General features: G+C 39.7%; 1 protein-coding gene across 2 annotated transcripts in view; it reads left to right on the top strand.

Moving 5' to 3' along the window:
- Positions 1-22269, top strand: part of ZNF804A (zinc finger protein 804A) — a 171049-nt gene extending 148780 nt beyond the window's left edge. For both annotated transcript variants that reach the window (XM_069781937.1, XM_069781938.1), the window contains exons 3-4: positions 11943-12073; positions 14444-22269. In XM_069781937.1, coding sequence (XP_069638038.1) covers positions 11943-12073; positions 14444-17741 — 3429 coding nt within the window. In that variant the 3' untranslated portion in view covers positions 17742-22269. The remainder of the gene's footprint in view (positions 1-11942; positions 12074-14443) is intronic.
- The last annotated feature ends 299 nt before the right edge of the window (positions 22270-22568 follow it).

Genomic DNA, 22568 nt, shown 5'->3' with positions numbered 1-22568 from the left:
CGAGGCAGAAGAAGTGTTTGAGAAGGGAAAAAGAATAATTCAGATTCTTCTGAAAGCTGGTTTCACCATAAAGAAAAGTAAGGTCAAGGGACCTGCACAGGAGATTCAGTTCTTGGGAATAAAATGGCAGGATGGATGCCGTCATGTCCCTATGGATGTGGTTAACAAGATAGCAACTATGTCTCCACCAGCTAACAAGAAAGAAACACAAGCTTTCCTAGGCCTTGTGGGGTTCTGGAGAATGCATATTCCAGGTTATAGTCAGCTTGTGAGCCCTCTCTATCGAGTAACACGGAAAAAGAACTATTTTGAATGGGGCTGAACAACAACAAGCCTTTGAGCATATCAGACAGGAAATAGCTCATGCAGTAGCTCTTGGGCCTGTTCGGACAGGACCAGATGTACAAAATGTACTCTACACTGCAGCTGGGGAGCATGGTCTCACCTGGAGCCTGTGGCAGAAAACACCAGGAGAAACCCAAGGTCGACCATGAGGGTTTTGGAGCCGAGGGTACCGAGGATCAGAAGCCCACTACACCCCGACTGAAAAAGAGATACTAGCAGCATATGAGGGGGTTTGAGCCACTTCAGAAGTTGTTGGTACAGAAGCATATCTCCTCTTGGCACCATGATTGCCCGTGCTACACTGGATGTTCAAAGGAAACATCCCCTCTACACATCATGCAACCAGCGCTACATGGAATAAGTGGATAGCATTGATCACGCAACGGGCTCAACTGGGTAAATCTAACCGCCCAGGAATTCTGGAAGAGATCATGGACTGGCCAGAAGGCAGAGATTTTGGAGCATCACCTGAGGAGGTGGCTCATGCCCAAGAGGCACCACCGTATAATGAGTTATCAGAAGACGAAAGGTGTTATGCTTTGTTTACTGATGGATCCTGTCATGTGGTAGGGAACCATCGGAAGTGGAAAGCTGCTGTGTGGAGTCCCACACGACAAGTCGTTGAGGCCACTGAAGGAGAAGGTGAGTCAAGTCAGTTTGCAGAAGTGAAAGCCATCCAACTAGCCCTAGACATTGCTGAACGAGAAAAGTGGCCGGTACTCTACCTCTATACCGACTCCTGGATGGTGGCTAATGCCCTATGGGGGTGGCTACAGCAGTGGAAGAAGACCAGTTGGCAACACAGGGGTAAACCCATCTGGGCAGCAGCATTGTGGCAGGACATTGCTGCCCATGTAGAACACATGACTCTAAAGGTACGTCATGTAGATGCTCATGTGCCCAAAAGCCGTGCCACTGAAGAACATTGAAATAATGAACAGGTAGACAAGGCTGCCAAAATAGAAATAGCTCAGGTGGACCTGGACTGGGAGCATAAGGGTGAGCTATTTGTAGCTCGATGGGCCCATGAGAAGAAGCTTCTCACGGTCCTGGGATAATCTGTGGCAAGGACCAGATCCTTCAGATGAGAAGCATTTTGTGAACAGAGGCTTTGAATAGCTCAGTGGTCCAATATAAAAGTGATTGTGATTTAGCTCTGACATAAGGAATTCATAAAATAAAGAGCTCACTTTGAGGGAATTCATCTCCTTCAGCCCATCAGAGTTATTGGAGTATCCTTGAAGGATTATGGAAAATATCCTTTAGAGAACCTGACTGTAAATATTAATTCCTTGTTTTCAGTCATTGTACACATTGTAGAGACTGGAAAGTGTTAAGATTTGGTAGGTTGATTTCAGTCTCTGTGGCAGTCTTTCCTAAAATTTCAGTGACCAAAGAGGCTGAAAACATAGATTAAAAATTTCTGCTTGCAATTTTTATTGTGCTTGTAGAAAGGGTATTGTGTCCTCCTTCAGTAAAGAAGGAGGAATAATCAGAATAACAGTGTGATCCTACAGAGAACGTCAGTGCTGGAGATCTAGTGAACCATTTTGACCAAGGTGAAAAGCTGGTGAGTCACAATAGATGCCAGTAGGTGTTGGAGGCCACTGGAGTAAAGAGTTGTTGTATGAAGTCTCAAAGATCTCAGAGCCACCAAGTACTTATGCAGAAAACAGCAAAACAGTCTCCAAAATGAGCAAAAGACAGCTTTAACAGCTGAGCCATCCAATGCTTGTGTGTTGATGGAACCATCCATTTTGTGGCCTTTCATCTCCCACTAGAAACTTATTCTAAAGGGAAATCCAAAATTCCCCCTCCGAAGAGTTGTAGAGGTGGTCTTTCTCTGAAGGGTGTTCTTGGTGAGGAAGTCTTGCTCCGGTGAAATGATTTATGGAAGATGAATGCTGCTCAAATGGGGATTTTTCCAATAGCTTAAAGCTTTCTGGATAGAGTTTAGATGGGATGTTGTAGAGCCCTCGTTATTTATGCATGGGAAACTGTAACCTGCCAGAGAATAAAGCGGTCATCAACATTTAGCACTCAGTGACTGAAAATATCAGGAGGCAGTGCCTCACTGAATGAATATTTTGGTTGCAGCAGAACTGGCAAACCTGAAAATATTGTATGTGCCATCCTCAGGAAGAATATTCTGGATGCTTAAACTTCACTGCTGGAGTGAAAGGAAAGTAGTGGATAATGCTGTGGGACCAGGGAATGGCACATGATGTCTGAAATGATCCATGCTGGGTTGTCCCTCCGGAGCAGCAAAGAGGAGCTGTGGCCTCTGAGGGCAGCCCCATGCTTACGGCCATCTGTGTCTTCCCAGAAGCGTGGAGTCGAGCCCTTTTCTTTACAGCATTGCCCTTTTCTCTAATGGTGCTAGGAATAACCATTTCTTGACAGGATTTAAAATGTCACATGGTTTTTTTGGAATTAGAATCCTAGGTGGTGCAAGAGTGGGTGTAAAGGTAAAGTGATCCTTAAAGAAGCAGCGTGTACTGATCTTTTCTAATCTTTGTGACTGAAGAAGCTTCCTTAAGTGTTGCTGAAAATTTCTATGCTGAATTTAAAACCTCTGCTCTCCCTGAGCTCAGCGGGAGTTTCTCCATTGACTTCAAGAGGAGCAGAATTAGGCCTAGAGTCATTAAAATAAATACCTTTCAATTAGAGACTAGCATATGTAACCACTTTCCAGATGTACAAGTGTGTGTCAGCTTTGTGTTCTTTTCATTATCTGATAAAATTTATTTGTTAGGTGAGACACTAATTCTGTATTTCTATGCTGGTTTTTTTCGTCTTGGCCTTTATATTTATGGAGTATTCGGCTGATTTTTGCTGAAGCTAACAAAAAATACCCTCTAGCTTGCAATAAGTTCAGGCTGTTGTTATACACGTGGTTAGTAGCTATCGCTACTCAGTATGCAACACTCAGCAATTCTGCAGGTTTAAAACAAATGTTTTTGCACAGTGGCAATGCTATGGCCATTTAGTCAACTTCAGAAAACATAGTTATCTTAAAACAGAAGCAACAAAAGTCTTAATTTATGCTCCAGAACCTGTTATTTGTCAAAGTCCTGGGGCCTTGTTCAACTGTAAGCCACAATGCTATCTGAATCCTGCAGTGGGGTACACTGGAAAGGAGCAGAAGACATGCAGGCACCAGAATGATGTCGAATGAAACAAGAGGCTTACTATGCTGGGAAGGGCATTAATCATCACGTAATGAAGTATGTGTTTGTTTCTGGTAGATAATTTCTGAAGGAAAAGAGTTAAAAAGAATAGAACGCAGAGAGAGACTTATTTTTCCTTCTATTGCTCTAGCGAATACCTTTTGCAGTCACCTAATCAAGAATAATTAGTAAGATCTTCATCAAAGATAACTAGCTTTTATGTATATTACAGGTGCAAGCGTGCAAAATATTTAACATTCTGATTTTCCTCATGATTTTGAAAACTCAATTGGTTTGGGGTTTCATTTTAAGCTCAAGTTTCATTTATTTTTTCCCCATGAACTTACATAGGAAAATCTAACTGAAGTTGAGACACTTTACAAGAAAAATGCTTCATATAAAAGTATGAAGTAGTCTCAAAACCTAATTATATTTCATGATAAAATAATTTCAGGTTTTATATTACAAAAGTAGAAAAGACCATTGTGTCTTTTCAGTTGTATAACATAATACATGTATTTAATATATATTTGTAGGATCTGAACGTAAAAGCTGGTTCAACAGTTCTTTTTTGCAGACTACACAATGAACTGAAGTACCGTGTATTGTTAAGTGTGCTCATGAGCAAGTTATAGTACTTTGTGAACATTTACATTGCATCAGTTCATTTAAAGTTAATAAAAATCCCCCGAGTCATAAAGAATTGAATCTTCTCATCACCCACCTGCCTTCAGGCCTATGATGGGCAGGTAAAACAATCCCAACCTTCCCTTCCTCTTAATTAATGCCCACTTTCTCCCCAGTCTGGGATGATGCTTGTGACAGTGCTGGAAAAAGAGCACAGTTTCACTTCAAGAGAATCTACCTATTCAGCACCATTGTGGGCTCCAAGGACTTGCTATTTTTAAATCCTGCATATATCTACATCTGTGTGGTTTAGATTTCTTCTAATATTAAAAGACCATCAGGAGGGTGTGGCTGCAATTCGTGGTAGAAATAGGAGAAGAAAAGGATTATTCACAACCTGCATGTTCCTTGTCATCTGGAGGGCTTAATATCTGATCATATAAAATGTGGTCCTGTTGCAAATTTGTTGAGCGCTGGGTTTTTAAGAAAGGGTTTCAATTTTGCAGCTTAAAGTGAGATACCTACAGCTTTAGGCAGAGGCAGTTAGGAGCAGCTTATAGCTTGCAACAAACTGGAAGTTATTCATAAGCCAGCAATAGATCAATGTGATTTATTAAAGGCTTTTTAAAAACAAAGTGAGTGGCCAATGTAGTCCATACATTGATAAAGTGAGGAGATAACTCACCGCATAAGACAGAAATCATAAAAAAGGTGGTCATTTGGAAGGAGTCACTGGCTTCGTGCTCGCCAACACAAGATCATCAAGTAAGAGAGGGCTTTTTTCAGCCATGTCTTGAATTTCTGCAGGTTTGGAGATGCCACAGCCCCTCTGGGTAATGTGTTCCAGTGCTGCAACACCCTAGCAGGGAAGCTTTCCCTGCCACTAGCAAGAAGTGACTCCATCTGCTGTGTAACTCCCCATCAAGCAGTTGTAGGCTGCTGTTAAAATTCCCCTGTTCCTCTTCTATTGCAGGAATACATTATAGCAATAACTCCATACTGGCAGCATGAAAAAAAAAAAAAAGATTGTCTATTAATTTCTTCCTCAGCCTACTTATTTGAGTGGTTGAATTACTAATTTCATTGAGAAATCTTGACATTTCTCCTTTCTGTGGAAATAACTTGTCTTGTTTAACTTCTGCTGGGGAAGGCCTGTAGCACTAACAGGGTAGATTCTTCTTGTATTACAGTATTTTTTTTCTTGGAGCTTTAATTTTTTCTATAATCTTTACAAAGGGAGACATTTAGTTATCTATTTATTTATTTATTTATTTTAATAATATGAAAGATATAGTCATGAAAAGTATGTAGAATTGCAGACCACAGTGCAAGTGAAGAGGTGCTGCCCTGTTGTGCTGTGTAAAGTGAAGGGGTCTCCAGTTGCAGAACAGTATGCAGAACATATGCCTGCACTAACCACCAAAGGCAGAAGGAAAATACATGTATTTTGCATCTTCGTAAGGAATGTTTTCTGCTTTAAATGGCACGTTTTGTTCCCCATTTGAGTGTTTACAGGTGTTACAGGAGCTCTGATCTATTCAGTTATTATTTATAATTGATTAAGCTCAATCCTCTTTGCGAAAGGATACTAGTCTGGTTTGGCGTGACAAGTGTTTATCTAATTGAGTACGTTGTCGCTCTGTTTGTCGTACCATAATTCACATGAAGAAGCAATAAACCACCTCAGTTAAGAGGGAGTATATCGACAGCAGTCAGGTGGTATTCAGAGAAAGGGGAATAGCTGCTAGAATAATCACTGGGAGCTAGAAATAGTTCTATTTAATCCCTGTATTAAGCAGTAATCAGATTTTAAAAAAAAAAAAAACACCAACTGAATACAAGCAAACCCCCACCTTTATTAACAACTAAAAATATGTTTTATATCATGTATGGATTTATAGGCAAGAAATATTTAATTTGTTTTAAATAAATCCAGATGCCACTTTTGTGCCACCTCCACGACAGCGCTGAACTACCAACCCATGTTCCCCATATTTAGGTCATTAGCAAAGTTTTGAAAGGCAGGAGGGAGCTGCAATGGACTTTCAGCTCCTTTCAGGGCGCAAATGGAGTTATAGACAGCATTGGAGCTGGGGAAGCTCATGCTGGTTTTAGGACACACATGTAGGACTGAATATCCCATGTCTTCGTGGTCTCAGCCTAACACTGCTGTTGCTGACTGGGAGGGTGGAGTAGGAGCAGATTTGTGCCTTGTTCTTCTGGTCTGGCAGGTTGTTCACCAAAACAGGCACTGATGCCAGTGGCTGCAGCATTGTGGTCTCCTGATCCTCCCTCTTCTGACATGGGCAACTTAGCGGTTTAACTCTTCATCAGTTACTGCATTCAGCTTCACCTCCCTTTACAGTTTCAAAGTCCTTGAGCTAGTTAAGCAGCAGCTGCATTTTCTGGTGTGTGGTATAGACATGACAGTATGTCAGTTCTCATAATGTAAAGCTGTAGGAACGAATTATGCACTGGACTCTTTCCCTGATCATTCGTCTGCTTTCTCAAAGGTTTCCACATTAGCTGTCACTCTGCTATATCAGATCTTTCAGAAGCAAGTAACTTGAAAAAGAGCTACAGCAGAAATTTCAAGGTGTAACATAAACACTTGGTATTTTAGTGCTCAATATATAAAGGGCTGTAGCAACCTGCTTACGATATTTGGGCTGCAGCTTCGAGTATTTCATAGTTAGGGAACAAGAAAGGGAAGTTTATTTTGATGAGTTATTTTTAAAAGCTAGCAATCACATAAATTCATGATTCATTGACTACTGGGAATACGGTCATTTTTCCTGATAAAATAAAAAGACAATAAAGCAGCAAAATTTGTCATGGCTGTTAAATTCTGTAATTTTATATTTCCATTGGTCAGAAAATGAATTTATGGTCTACGTATTTTCAGTATCATAAAAGTCCAAGTAATTTAATTGTTAATCTAAGGTCAAAAGCTTATTAGCATAATAATATCTGAACTGCACTGCCCTGAAATCCCCTGATAGGCATCTTTCAGACTCCTGCTCCTATAAAAACTGTTCCCATTGTTTCTTGACCCTATTAAAGTTGTTGCTAGATTAGGGAGATAAGCTTTGCACAGGTAGTTTATGAGGGCCTCTCAATAAGTAGTCCTTAGATGATGCTTTTGTGCTGGGGGGGGTGGCTGGTTTTTATGTGAGATATTAACGCTACAGAGAGAGCCTGTGTCAACCCTGACGCTTGTTATGATTTCCCCTTTGGTTTCATAAACTTTGTTAAAAGTTTCACTGCTTTTCTTCAGAGTCAGTTCTGATAACATATAATTTAATGTTTCAAGGTATAAAATTATTTGAGGCTGGGGGTTTTTTTGTGGTTTGGTTTTTTTTTCCCCCCTCATTTTATCACCTGGTGTCATAGTATTCAGGTACATTGTGTTTCACTATTCAGCCTTCACATGCTTTTGCTGTCCTGGGCATATTTATTAAGTAATGTTTTCTCTATGTTTTGAAGACCTGTTAGTTTGAAGTGCTATTGTTACAAGTGCTTAAATCTTGTGTTTAAAAAACCCCAACCCAACCACCACTTTGCAAGGTGGCAGAAGGCTTGTAATAGTGATGTAAGAAGTGTCCTTAATGTCATAATGTGTCTTTGCTTTCAAGAGGCTTTGATCCACAGAGGTCTTCAGGCACCTGGCTCTGGCAGCAGGATCTGGGCCTGTGGTTCCTGTATTATAAAATGCAGGGGAGAATTAGGAAACTCAGCGTGAGCTTTTTGAAAAGCAGCATGCTGAAATTAACTGTCTAATGTGGTAAATGGGGGAATGAAGACAAGAGTGAAGTAACCAGGAATGGGGTCCCATTGGAAGTCCACTTAGGATTTCTTTGATTTTTTTTTTTTTTAATTGGTTTTTTTTTTTTTTCCAATGGGTATCTTCCACAGCAAGCCTGGGGCACCTGAGCTGTATGCCTCTGAGTGAAATGCAGCCACACCTGAGTTTGGACCTCATATAGTCTTCTCATATATAGTTTCATCCATGCATAGGTACACAGGAGCTTCCTTTTCATCTGGATTTCCATACCTCAGCTGAGCATGATGTAATGGGTGTGCAGTAAGATTCCTAGCTGAGTTTGTTAGAAATAGGTGGAATATTTCTGCTTCAGGCCCAGTGTTAGTTAGATTTGTTAAAATAACTCAGCTTCTGCCCAAGTGAAAGCAGCCCAGTTGCAGGATCCCATTGCAGGGCTGGAGAATCAGGGTCAGGCTTCCCATTGCTCTGGGCTGGGGAAAGTCACGTGCAAACTGACGGTGGTCTGTGCTCTGCACGTTCAAAGTGGTGGTACAGTGTATCAGGAGAACGATGAAGGCATTTAGTTCTCTTGGAGAAATGTCATTTAATTATTCATTGTGAACTGTTTGTTGAACTCTGCTTGCCAGGACTTACACGTTTTGGGCTGGTTCATAAGCAGAGCAAAATACAGGAGGGAATCATATTGAAATATTGTATGACTGCCTGCTAATTATTTGCTTACTGATCCATGGAAGCAAATGAACATAATTGGCATTAAACTAACTACTGAAGTTAGCATTGGTGAATAGCTCTGCCACATGAAAAGACATAAAAAAGTTAAGAAAAAGATGCTTTTTAGGAATAAGGCACACTCGTGTTTTTATTGTTGCCATTTACTTTGAACAAGTTTTGGGGGCCTTGTGATACTCAGAACACATGGATTAGTGGCACTTTATGTATAATTGGGTAATATCTTGTTTTCATTTGCATAATACAAGCAAACCCAGCAAAATACCAATATAGGGCTGTGTAAATGCAGTGCTAGCAGTCACTAGCATGACTAAGTGCAGTAAGGGAATGCAGGTGATGGTAGTTTACCAGATGGCTAAAGACAGACAAATGGAAAATAACTATAGTATCCAACAATGGCGACACATTTTCCCACTTAGATAACTTTTTATGTATAAGAAATATTATTTTTGGAAACTGCCTAACCAGGTCTCAAACCAGCTTGCACCAGGTGCATGTTTTGTGGTTTACAACTGAGAAAAGTTCCACTCATACATACGTATTTGCTGAATAAAGTCCTCAGGAGTTACCTAGGGTATAATCCTTAGAGGTCGTTAAAGCTTTCCATGAAAAAGACTAAGATACCAGTTGAAAGGAGAAAAAAAAAAATAAAATCACATTGTATAACTAGTTCATATTATGTCAAGAACAGTTTTCCATACAGGAAAGGGGTGGTGTATTTGACAGGAGGTCTGAAAGACAGGGAGCTCTGGAACAAGTAGTTCACCAGAAGTGAAGAGCAGACAGTCCAACACAAAGGCTGTGCACACAAAACTTCTGCCAGACGGCACTGTCTTACACATTGACACCTACTTGTAGCAATCAGGGAGAACAATTTAATTACTTAAAATTTGTGAACGGTTCTTCTGTATGAGAACTGGTATGTGCTAAACAGATAATGACTGATCTGACTAACTGAGAGGCTCGGATCAGTAGGATGATGTTTGCTTGGCAAGGATAAGCATGAAATGCATCTTCTGTGCCTCCAAGATCAGGTAAAACTTCCTTTAACAGCATTGTCCCTATTCACTGTGAGCAGGACCCTACTCGTGCCCTGAAATGTGGAGTTGTGTTAACTCTGGCACTCCTGATGGTGTGGAGTCCTGCTAACTTTGAGCAGTAAGTGAAAAGGGATCAAAATCTGGTCAGAATCAAATCACTAATTATGATCATCCCAGTAATTACAGTAAAAATGCTGGAGGGTGATTATGGATTTGTATACACCTCAGCTTCTCCTTTTTAACCTTGTGAAAAAGCACCCTTTTATCTCTTTTTTCTTGCCTTGTTGCATACTTCTTTGCTTACACATTGGAGGCAAAAAAGGAGGAAGTATTATTGAGCTCTACAAAATGGAATGAAATCCTGTCTTTAAATGCCAAGGGTTGGAGGTGGGGAGGTGAAGGAGCAAACTTCATCACTTCTCTGGTATTCTGAGTACTCAGAAGTCACCTATGAAATGAAATACTTTGAGTTTCATGAGTGGCTGGTGGGAAACAAGGTCAGTATCATACTATCCTTAGGAAAACAGGAACACATAGAAGTAAGAAATGTTCTACAAAGATGCTTTGCATTTCAAGCCTTTTTTCTTGGAAAAAAGTTACCGTACATCCAGTTTTGACTGAATTTATAACCTTATACTGTGTTAGCACAATAAAACAAATTTTGATAACTCTATCTACGAAATATAAATGATAGAAGAAGTGATCACCTTTCAGATTATTTCTCTGTATCTATCAAGGCTGTCTTCAAAGGAATATCCAGTTATTGGAAAAATAATGAAAAAAATGAAAATAGAGAGTAGCGCTCATTTTTTTGCAAGCATTTGTTTGCTTTCTCAGCATGTTTCTACATATATGTTTCTTGGCATTAAATGGACTGCCAAGGTAGCATTAGCATCACCCAAAATGGTAAAAACAAATACAGTGCATAAATGAATGATGTTATCTGAGGGATATTTTTCTGTGAATAGGAAAAAAAAATCACACAAGGGGCAAAATGAAAAATTGAGAAGGAGCAGGAGAACAGTGCTTACAGAGTTCTGCAAACTCCATTACATGTGTATCCAACATGTGCCTACCAGTGGTAAGCAAAGCCCTCAATACCCCTCACACAGTTTGGAGTTAGAATTAATGCTTTTAGAAAACCACGTGACCTCTGTTCATGGCCAGCCATTTGCCCTCGGACTAATGCCACAAAAACAGTGGCAAATTACTGGGTTCTTCCCAGAATCATGAGGTCATGATCTCATAAGATGGTGTCATCTAGACTGTGAGCCATATTAGGGACACACTGAGCAACTGAGCAAAACACTGATGGGGTTTGGGACTTAAAGGAATACTTTTTGCTGACATGAAGGATTAGGAAAGTCTCTGCATATTGTCCTTCTGTGATATAAAGAAAACAAAATCCCCTTTTTATGTGGAGAGTCAGAGCTGTGCATTTTCATTTCCTCCCAAAGAAACAGGCTGGAGGTGAAATCAAATGAGATCCTGGATCGAAACTCAGTGTCTGCTTAACTGCTGCATTAGACACCAGCAAAAGCAGGAAACAAGCTCCTTCAGAGGGAAGATCTTCCCATTTCAAACCACAAGACTTCTGGCCATGACATCCCTTGGGGATGGCTGCTGGGGCAGGACTCTTTAACATCTTTGGTAATGACCTGGATGGTAGGACAGCCTGCTCTCAGGAGCTTCGCGGGTGATACCACACTGATAATGTGGCAGGGCAGGTCCAGAGGGACTTTGATAGGCTGGACAAAAGGGTTGACAGGGACCTCCTGCAGTTCAGTGGTGACAAGTGCTATGCCCAGCATCTCAGGCAGAAAAACCTGAGATTTAATACCAGCTGGGGGATCAACAGGCTACAGAGCGGCTTTGCGGAAAAATACCTGGGGTGGTCTCATTATTTTTTATTACTATCTCAAAGAGCAATCAGGCTGTGGGGAAGGTTTTTGGGAAGAGAGTCATGAGCAAAATTCTGGATTAACATTGCTTCATCCTACTGAGGCTGGTCTACATGAATCACAAAAGCTACAGTAAAATTTTCTAGGTTATTTCTAACCTAGCTAACTTGTCTCTAGCATCTCTATGTATTTTGGTTATTCACTTGAAATACATAAATTTATTGAATGGGTCGCTTTGGTTAGCTTCAAAAAATAATTCATGCCATGAGTGCTTACCAGAAGGTAACTGTCATTATAAACGTTTATCATCCCTGTTTTTCGTGTGTGTCTTGTATGACTCTTGCAGAGACTGAAGGAACTGAAACAGAGGGAGTTTGCTCGAAACGTAGCTTCTAAGTCACGAAAAGATGAAAGGAAACAGGAAAAAGCCCTTCAACGTTTGCACAAGCTAGCTGAGCTAAGGAAAGAGACAGCGTGGTAAGTGCATAGCTGCTGAAACATAAAAAAAATACTTTTAAAATAAGCCCACCACTGTTTGCTGGTGCTGTGGGATGTGGGGCTGTTGGAGTCCCTTGTCTGGAGCTCCCTGCCCCATTTTTATGGCATTTTGGAAGCAGTATGTGTACAGTAATTTGGTTCACACTATGTGCAGAAATTAATGTTTAACGTTGCTTTTTCAGTGGAGCTAAAACGACATCTATTTTTAGTTTAAAAAAAGATGTGTTTTATATATTTCATAAAACCAGGCACATTGGTTGAAAGCTGAGTGAACTAGGTCATGCATTTGCAGGATGACACTACTTCATTGATGAGGTGAGGAATACAGTCTGTCTTTCTAGGTTGTAACATATCTCTGTGATTTATTTTTCAAACTGCTTGCCTGGGAAAGCATCCAGAAATACAGTTTTAAATTTCAGTAACTGGGGTTTTTTATATTAAAAGGCAAGTGCTTCTTTTCCCCAGCTCAACAGAGTGTTTACCTCCCTCTGCAAAAGTGACTCCTTGCTAGTGATACATTTTAGTATTGCATCTAAGCATACTGTTGAAATTAATATTGAGCTTGCTAGTTGTGACTGTACTCTCACTTAAATATGACACAGTTATGACACTGACAAGCCACTGAAAATATATGTATCAGCTTTTCACAGTGGAATCTCAGGGGAAAAAAAGCAAAAAAGTAGATGCTCAAACACAAATGTTTTATCCAGCCTTTGTCTCACCAGATGAACTAACAGGGAAGTTCAACCAAATTGTAGCTCTTGTTCAGTAGTAGTCTCTTTCTCCATAGCTTGGATGGCGGGCAGCATGGTGAAACAAAGTCTGTCCAAGCAGTTGGATGGGACAAGAATGTTGTGAGGTCTGTTTGACATAAGCAACATGACACCCAATTTTAATTATTTTATCCTTTTATGATAACTCACGTAGAGACTCTTTCTTCTCCATCAGTGTTTTAACTGTCCAAATTTAATACGTGAGGATATTAGATAATACTGCCCCTAAGCGTACTCCAAAATCTGAATTTAGCATATTTCAGGAGAAAGAGGAACTTATTGTTTCCCTTTTTCCATGCTAGTGAAGCACAGATTTTGTGGGATTTTGTTGTTTCTGTTCGGTTTGGTTTTTTAAACATCCTTCTTCTAGTTCCTGAAGGAGAATTTATCTCTGAGCTTTATTTCTGTATTTAAGAATTGCTGTTTACTACCACTTTGCCTCCTTAGGGATGTGATACAGCCAGACACACAGGATTTTTTAAAATGGTATTTTCTAGTTTGGTTTTGTAGAAGCCACCATTTTATTCTGTTAAGAAAGGATTTGTGTGGGGTGTTTAATATATATTTAAATTTCTGAAGAACTGGACAAGGCAGGAATTCTCATGAGGAATTCCTTTCTCATAAAACTTCTACCTTACTTTCTAGACCCAATAGATTAAGTTTGTCAAAGTATCTCAGCACTTCTTGGGGTCCTAAATGACACTTGGAAGTTTTCCCAATGACCCATCATCTAGTATTGCTCTGCACTGTAACATAGAATAATTTGATTAAAACAACAACAAAAAAATTGTTTTAACATAGGTCCACTACTCTTAGGGCTGAGTAGTTCCTGTGGATCCTGGAAAAAGGCAGCTTAAGCAGTTTTTGCTCTTCTTTTTGCTTCCTATTAAGTCAAATAGAACAGATGGGAAGAGGACATGAAATGAAGAACAGAAGTAGACAGTGATAAATTTTTTCTCAAGAGGGATGAATCACTTACTGCACTATTGTCAGCTGAAATACTCTCCCCAGTATTATTTTTCCATGAAGGAAATTGCTGAGATTGTGATGGTTCAGTCTGTGAACAAAAATAGGATGGGAGCTGCTGGATGATTGCCTGTGGGCACAGCAGCAGTCACTAGGATGGTGACTAAGAGGGAAGTGGTCTATGAGGCGCTCTCAGTTTTAATATATTTTGTAGCACAAAGGAATGTAAAACCTCTGCTATTTGTAGTAATACTGTTGTAACCATGATGGTCTACTGGGAGGAGAAGCAAGGTTTCTAGGGAGATATACAGTCTCTTATTAGGCCAGCCAGTATGTCTAGGAAAAGTAAACTACCTTGTAGGAATATTAGCCCTTCAGCTGGTAACTTCACATGAAGGAACTGGGGCACAATATTTACTCTTTTTTTTTTTTTAATACTAGTCAACTGATCTTATTATAAGAGATGACTTTTTTCCATATTCTAAATCTACATATGCACAGATTCTTCCTTTTTCCGTAAAAAAAATCTCTTAGATGCCAGTGTAACACTATATTTCTGTCTGCAGTTCTCTGAAAGGTACTGACTCCCGAGTTTTGTTTTCCTTCCTAGTGCTCCTGGAAGCGGCCCTATGTTCAAATCCACTACAGTGACTGTGCGAGATCATTGCAATGGTATTCCACAAGGTGCTGCCATCGATTCTGCCAACAAACAGGATTTCAGCTGTACGTTAATGCACGATGCGCAGAATAGTAAAGACATTGCCTCTGTTATTTCTTCCGCTCCTGGAAATGCATGTAGTAATAAATCAGACACTAACAAATGTGGAGATCAGGTTCAAGGAGCTCAAGGACATAGAGTTGGGTTCTCTTTTGCTTTTCCTAAGAAAGCAGCGGTCAAACTCGAGTCTTCAGCTGCCGTCTTCTATGAATATAATGATGAAACATCTATGGAGCACGGATTTAGCAGAAGAAGTAGGTTTGTTCCAGGAGCATGTAACCTTCAGTCTCCTTCAGTGGCAGAAATAGTCCTTTGCCCTGAGGAGAAACATAACTGTTTTCACCCACTGGTGGAAAAAAGCACAGACACAGCAGAAGCTCCTGGAGCTCAGGAATCAAAAGAGCTGGCTAGTGAAGAAAGCAGCATGCTAGAGAGTCCCATATTAACTCCTGCTGTGTCCCATTCAAAGCAACTGGTATCCTCGGACATGGATGGCTACGGTATTGATGTAGGTGCAGCAGACTTACCGGACCAAACGCTGCCAGTGGTTGCAGACAGTGCCGAGGTCCTGCCCCTGGACTGCAGCGGTTACGAGCTACAGGCAAACAGGGCCCTCGTGCAGGCAGTTGTGGAGGATTGTTTATCTCTGCAGGATGTTGCAGAGGAAGATGATAAAGACAGGAACAGTGATTCATCCACAACTCAAACTGAAGTAAAAAAGCTGGGGGCAGATGCATTAGCTCCATCACCATCTAAAGAAGGTAGTAGTGGAGTCCCACAAAGCAAACCGGACATGCGCAAGAGACCTTGTGAACCCTTTGTTCCTGTTCTTAGCAAACATGGATCAAATATTCTTCAGTGGCCATCAGAAATGTTAATTTACACAAGTACAGACCCATCGATTTCTTATAGCTGTAATCCTTTATATTTTGATTTCAAGTCATCAAGAGCAAGTGACAGCCAAGAAAAACCCAAGCATCAGCCAAACATACCTCATTTGCACCACAAAACTGAATCCAACTGTAGCTTAGTTTCAGATTTTACAAATAAACCTACTTCAGAGTGTGGCGATTATGAAACAGAAATGAGTAAAAATGTGTGCAACTATACAATACCCCTTATAAGTGAAGTTTCCCTCATCAGAAATTGTGATCTTGAAAAAAATCAAAATAAAGTGTCCTTGGATGAGTCATTCAGGATTAGAAAAATAGAAAAGTATCCCATTTCTAAAAATCACTTGCAACAAAACACTGTGATAGATGAGAAATGTAACAAAGTCTGGATCAAAGAAAGCCATGAAAAATGGCTTCACAAAAGTAGAAAACGGAAAAGGAGAAAAAAATTATGTCATTGTCATCATCATGACTGTGGGGACACAACAGCAGCAGAAATGGAGATGTTCTCAGTGACTGAAAAAGAAATTAGTTACAGAGATGAAAATAAACATCAGCACTTCCAAAATAATCCAGAGAAGCGCAGACATGATGTGGGGAATATCTGGCTAGCTACAGGTGAGATACAGCAGACGCATCAAAAACTTGGCATTGAAAATGGTCATAAGAGAGGCATGTCTGTGTCAGATCATGTACGTGGGGACACAGGCTGGTGTGACGTTTGGAGTGCAAAAAATAGTGGCCAACACCATGGTTGTAAACGACTGCACAGAAAGAGCAAAGCAAGCTCGCAGAGACAGGCAAAGCAGCTGGCTCCGAGTTCCAGGAGGCATAGCTTAAGGTACTCAAAAACATGTTGCAGCTGGAAAGTCAGGAGGTCAAGCTGTAGCCCAGAGCATAAATGTTTAGAACACTGCTGTGAGGAGAAGAGTCTGAGTCAAAACCAGTCCATAAAGAGAAGTTACAACGTTCTGACAGAGGAACCTGAAAAATCCCACCGCAAGCGGAGACAGCATACCTATTCCTCTTCATCAGATGAAAGCTCATACGGACAGACTTTATCAGCAGAGGAATATTTAAGGCAAGCACGTACTTTAAGTACACATCACAAGGCAAAAGGGAAACGCAGGAGAAGGAAAACTAGAATCCATCGCGTGTGCCTTGACAGGAACGCAAGAAGTGAGACCTCCAGACCTTCCAAAGAAAATTCTGCAAATTCTACGTTAATTGTTTTGGGGGACTTCTTGACTCAAGACAGTCTAGAGGAAACCAACGTGGATCCCAAAGCTGATCATGCAAAAGATATGGATGAAACAATGCAGCTAGAGGAAAGCAAGTCATCTCTAGAAACTGATAGTTCACACGTGCTGGAAAATGATAAACTGATGGTGTGCGCAGCAATGGAGAGCTCTCCAAGTACATTTTCTGGCATTGTTGCAGGTTCTGCTGCTTCTGTTCCTGAGCACAGTGCTCTAGCAGCTACCGGCACGCAGGATGTTCCACAAGATGAAAAGAAAAAAGAAAATGTCAACAGTCGTGAAAATCAAGCTTGTTACAAAGTTCCCCTCCCCAACAGACATTCAGAACAAGCTCCTCCTAAATCCTATCTTTGCCATTATGAATTGGCTGAGTCTCTACCACATGAGAAAATAAATGAAGTGGCCAGTGAATGGGTACAGTGTAACCCTGGGATATTTAGCAGCCCACCACCCTTGCCATTCAAAGAAGCACATGTAAACAGTCATACCTTTTTAACTACCGAGCAGTTAATAGCTCCCTTCACCCTGCCCGATCAGACATTGATATTCCCTCCAGAGAACCACGAAAAATTCAAAGATCTCCCATCTGAGGCCTATCAGCATATAATGCCACAAAACATGCTGGCCAACAAAGTGAAGTTCACCTTCCCTCCCCCGGCGATCCAGCCCCCAAATTCCCCGCTACAGCCCTTACCCTTGCAGCTGCCGCTGTGTTCTACCTCTGTTACCACCATCCATCACACCATCCTACAGCAGCACGCCACCGCTGCTGCCAGTACGTTGAAGGTTCTTCAGCCCCACCAGCAGTTCCTCTCGCAGGTCCCGGCTCTTTCCAGAACGTCTTTACCTCATCTACCAGTCGGACCAAGGCTTTGCCCGGGGGGCCACACAGCTTTTGTCACCCCACCACATTTGCCACTGCTGCCGCCCTCGGTCCTGCACCCAACCCAGCTGGCGTTTCCCCCGCTGCCACACACCGTCTTCCCATCCCTGCTGTCCCCACACCCAGCTGTCATCCCCCTGCAGCCCCTGTTTTAGGACAGGTTCTCGGCGAGCGGGGGCGGGAGGGTGGGAAAGGAGCCTTCAGCTCAGCGGTCCTGCTGTTTCTACAGTCCCCATGGCTTTGCAAAATGGTTCTGTGAAATAAACTGGTTAAAATTCCTCCTTCCTTGGGAAGCATTTACTGTAAGTATAATGATGCAAACGTTCATGTAAAGTTCAGACCTATACTATAACTAAAGCACTGAATAATCTGATACTAATATGAACTCTATATATAAGTGAAAATCATGTCTTGGAATATGTATAATGTATATAAAATATATTTATAGTTCTATAACTTATGTTGTAAAGTATTCACCTTTTGGTTTTTATCTTTGTGTATTTGCACCTATTTAATGTTTAGAGAAAGCTGATGCACTATGTTTTGTACTATGTTCTCTGAAACTGTAAATCTAGTGACAAACTATCTCTTGCAATAAATTTTTGTTAACTACTTAAGTATATCAAAAATCTTTCATTATAAGCCTCATGGATGTTGTTCTTCCATGTTCTTCTGCAGCTGAATAGCATCCTCTACCCCTCCTGTGTTGGGATAATCGGGTTTCCTATAGATCAGTGATTTATCAGGGAGGCTGAGAGGCTAATATCTTGAGGGCAACTGTCTTACTGAGCAAGAGAGAAAGGGTAATAGATCTGTTTGTGTTAACGGTTTGTCAACATGACAAATTTTGCCTACTTGTAGTGTGTGCACAAACTGCTGACTGTTGGGAGCTAGTCCCCTTTATACTAAACCACAAAAAGGCGATGTAACAAAAATAACATCAGCGGTAGAGCGGGAAAGAAAGGAAGATATCAATGGCAGTTTGACTTCAAGGGAATATTGCTCATAGCGGAAAGGTAGAGCATAGTGAGGGTCTTGGCTCCACCAAGCATACTTTGCCTGATTGCACACAGCCCTCGGGGGTGTTGGGAGGGACAGATCTGTTGGAGTGAGATCCTTGCTGCCTGTGCAGTTGTATGAAGATAGCAAGAACACATGAGCATGAAGGGGAGGTCAGGAAGAGCCTTGCATGGGGAACCCACCAGGGTTTGATACAAATTCTTACCTCACTTCACCCTCCTTCTTTCCTGCAGCATTTTGGTAAAGAAGCAGAATAGCATAGAATAGAGATTGATTAAAGTAATAATATACTGCCATTATTTCTAACTGTATTTCAGAGACTTCTTCCTACCTCTGCAACCTTCCTGTTGCTGTCAAACCTCACCCAGCTTTAGCCAGTGAAATCTTCTCCTTTGTTTTAGTATGAGATATATCAGGCCCACACCTGTGATGGTCCAGGATAAAATCAGAAGTCATTCTGAGATAGAGACATCTCTTTGAGTTAAAATGAAGTGTTATCATGTAAGTGAAGCTAAGGATTTGCAGCATGACCATTAGTGCTAGAAGTAGGCCCGCTGTAATAAAAGGTAGGTGATAGCTCTCCAATTAATTACTTCTTTTCACCTTTTTATATAGTATAATAAAATTATATACAGTTGAACTGAAAGAATAGTAATTTTGAAATATTATTAATATACATTGCATATTAATAGCTACAGACACTAACCATTTGAAAAGTAATACTATATCCTAAAACATATGTATCTGGATATTATTTTCTGCATCTATAGCATTAGAACTTAACCTGTATCAATATTGCAAGTTTTAGTACAGTACTACATTAAAACTATAGCAAACAACATCTTGCCACTATGATTACAGTGTCAGCTACTCAAGGGATGTGAGTTTTCCATGTCGTGCAGTTACAAAGGGCTAAACTATGTTAATAAGCAAAAAGTTGATAAGAAGGAGCAGGTGAGCAGTCAGGTTCTGGAGAGCGGCTCGGATTCCCTGCCTGAGGCTGTGGCACGGAGCAGGGTGTTGCTGAGCATCTACCCCTGTAATGCCATAAAGAAGGTATATTTTCTGTAGTTGTAATTTCAGGTGAATGCCCATTTCTGTTTACCTGGTACCTGAAAAATATAGCATATAAGTGACTTTATACTCCTTTATTTCAAGCGTATGCCTACCTAATCTGTATGTCTCCACTACCTCCTGTAATATGCAGGTGCCAAGCAGGCGCTAAGCACGGGAGTGTCTATTTGAAGCTGGGAGGTGCGTGCTAGCTGCTTCGTCTCCTGCCTTAGCTGACTTGTGCTGGCTTTTGTATTTCTGCCATCCTCTGTGGTGGTCAGCGCAGATGGTCCACTGGGTTCTGATGTCTTATCAAGGACAAAAATCCATCTAATTATAATGCAGTACACTTGAAAAAAAGAAACTACATAGGCAAATTATGATTGGACGTTAGCATATCTATACATTTTTATCTGGCAGGAGATTAAAAATCACCAATTTCAAATTTTCAGTTGCAATTTTGAAAAAATTGAAAAATCCTATCTATTAACTTAGAAGTCCACATTTTTTTCAACAAGATGTTCTAAGAGCTTTGAATTTTAGGTTTTTTATTACAATTTAAATTCATTTTTTCTATTTTAAGTTGTTAAACAGTTTTAAGACATTGCACAATTATTTATTATTTACTGTAATTGCTTTTCAATAGTGTATAAACTACTTACAATAAAAGACTAATAACCATCAAATGTAATAATTTTCTAATATGGTATTGCCTTTAGTGCTAGAACTGTTTGTATATGTGACTTCATATGTAAAAGCAAAACCAATATAAAAAGAAATCACAAGTCAAGTTTAAAATTGAACACACTAAATTAAATGACCTAATAAAATACTCTTTTGAGTTTCTGTTTTATTATTAAATATATAACTTCTAGTAAGTTACTTAAGGGTAGTTCTTCTTTCTCATGTTTTATCTGGTATTTTAGATTAAATGTGTATTTTTATTCCGTAACTTGGTAGTCTAATTTATAAGTAAAAACTACTGCAAATGCCAAATAATTGAATTTCTGTAATTCTAAATAAATTCCACCAAATTTGTTAATTCTAATTAATTTTCTTTTGAATTTTCAAATTTACACAGATCTAGTGTGTCTATGCTCCTGGCGAGTTTGCCAATTTTTAGAATTATTGGACTGTCTTCCTAGTGTAAACAGTAAAAGTGATACACCTGAATTGCAAGAATTAAGCCTTCAGACCTACACCTAAATGAGGTTATAGATTTTGTTAAGTGATCTCCCAGAACAGCTCTACAGAGAAATATCTGAAAAGTTAATCTGTTCCACTGAGATGAGAAGATTATCTTTTTTTTTTGGTCCTTGGAAAGTTGCGATCTGTCCAGACTATGACCTTCTTGGGGACGTACCATTTCTCAGGTAACGTGAGCCATAGAGTAATGGTCTAGGGGAGCTTTTGGGTATTAAGGAACATAATCATCTCGTGTTCTTATGGGCAGTTTGGAGTAAATGGACTCTTGTCTGTAAGTACATAGAATTTTTCAAATGCTACCAATGTATGCAAAGAATCAAATTGTTTATTTGGTTTCCTTCACAAACTAGAAGCTATGCAAGCTTTTGATTGCTGGGAAGAAATCACCAGATTTCAGATTCTAGAGGAGTGAGCGATGGGTAGTCACGGAGAAACTGCTGATAGCAAACATTGGTGAATGAAACACCTTTTACAGAGTATTATTGAGTGAGAATGTTTTTATCATTTGCTGTAATCATACAACGAAATCATTATGAAGCAACGTCTTCCTTACTTGCAGTGTTAACTTTTTATTAGCTCATAAACGTTTTACACTTGTAAAAAAGTCATTTGGATATGGTATTCAACCTAAGCTTTAAAAGACCATTGGGACATCCGTTTCTCTTTAATATATTACTATACATGATAATATGCTTCTTATACAACATGGCTATGATTTTTCTGTCAAGTTCATTTTCTATAATTGTGCATTTTTCTCAAAATACATGTTTTGCGTTATGATAATATTTACTTGATAACACTGCATTTAAAATACAACTTTAGGCATATTTGGCCAGACTCTTAATTGGTGTAAATCAACGTACAACTTCTGACTTCAGTGGAATTTCATTGATTTATACCAACCAAAAATTGGTCATGTTGCAATGTTAAGGATTTTGTTGACTTTCCCAGATTAAGGCAATACGTTATGACCATGTGAATGTATTTTGGAGACAGTTATTTGTTTGTAACTAAGGTGGTAAATTTTAATCTACTGGGTATTTTACTGTGGTGCTCATAGTCTACCTGTTCTAAACTCCATACATTCATTTTCTGATTTCCACTACTGTACATTGCCTAAAGACTTGTATATATGTAGCAGTACACGTATGTATGCAATATGCCTACCAGCTGTAAAATTTTACAAAGCTATATTAACTCTCTTTATTGAAAGTAAAGACTTTTTTACTGTATAAAGATCATTTGCTATTTTTAAATTAACATGGCTTACTGTCTAAATGTGTATGTTATTTTATAGATCACTCTGGTTTAATGTTTGCAGCAGGCATGGTTTTGTATATTATTTTATGTCCTTCCTTCTCCCCTTTACTCCAGGAACACTATAAAGTTTTCTCTTTTTCTGTTTGTCTGTGAGTAAGATTATCAGTTTATTGGAATTTATATATTTATGAATATGAAGCAGGTTTTTTTATTACTTCTAACTGCAAAAATCAGTGTACTGACTTCAAGAATTATAAGACATCTTATTTTTGCTTCAAGCTTCTGTTTTATTTTATGGATTTTATAAAAAGTTGGGAGAATTTCTACCCTGAGGCTGAATTTTGACCCGTTGGTAAAATTCTGAAACCAATGAAGTCTAAGGAAGCTTGGCCATTAATATTACTGAGGATTTATTTTGACCTGGGGCATTAGGGCTCTTTATT

Source organism: Haliaeetus albicilla, chromosome 4 (genome assembly GCF_947461875.1).
Source record: "Haliaeetus albicilla chromosome 4, bHalAlb1.1, whole genome shotgun sequence".
Classification (NCBI taxonomy): Eukaryota; Metazoa; Chordata; class Aves; order Accipitriformes; family Accipitridae; genus Haliaeetus; species Haliaeetus albicilla.
The sequence above is the reverse complement of the archived record's forward strand: the minus strand, read 5'-3'. Positions and strand labels throughout refer to the sequence as shown.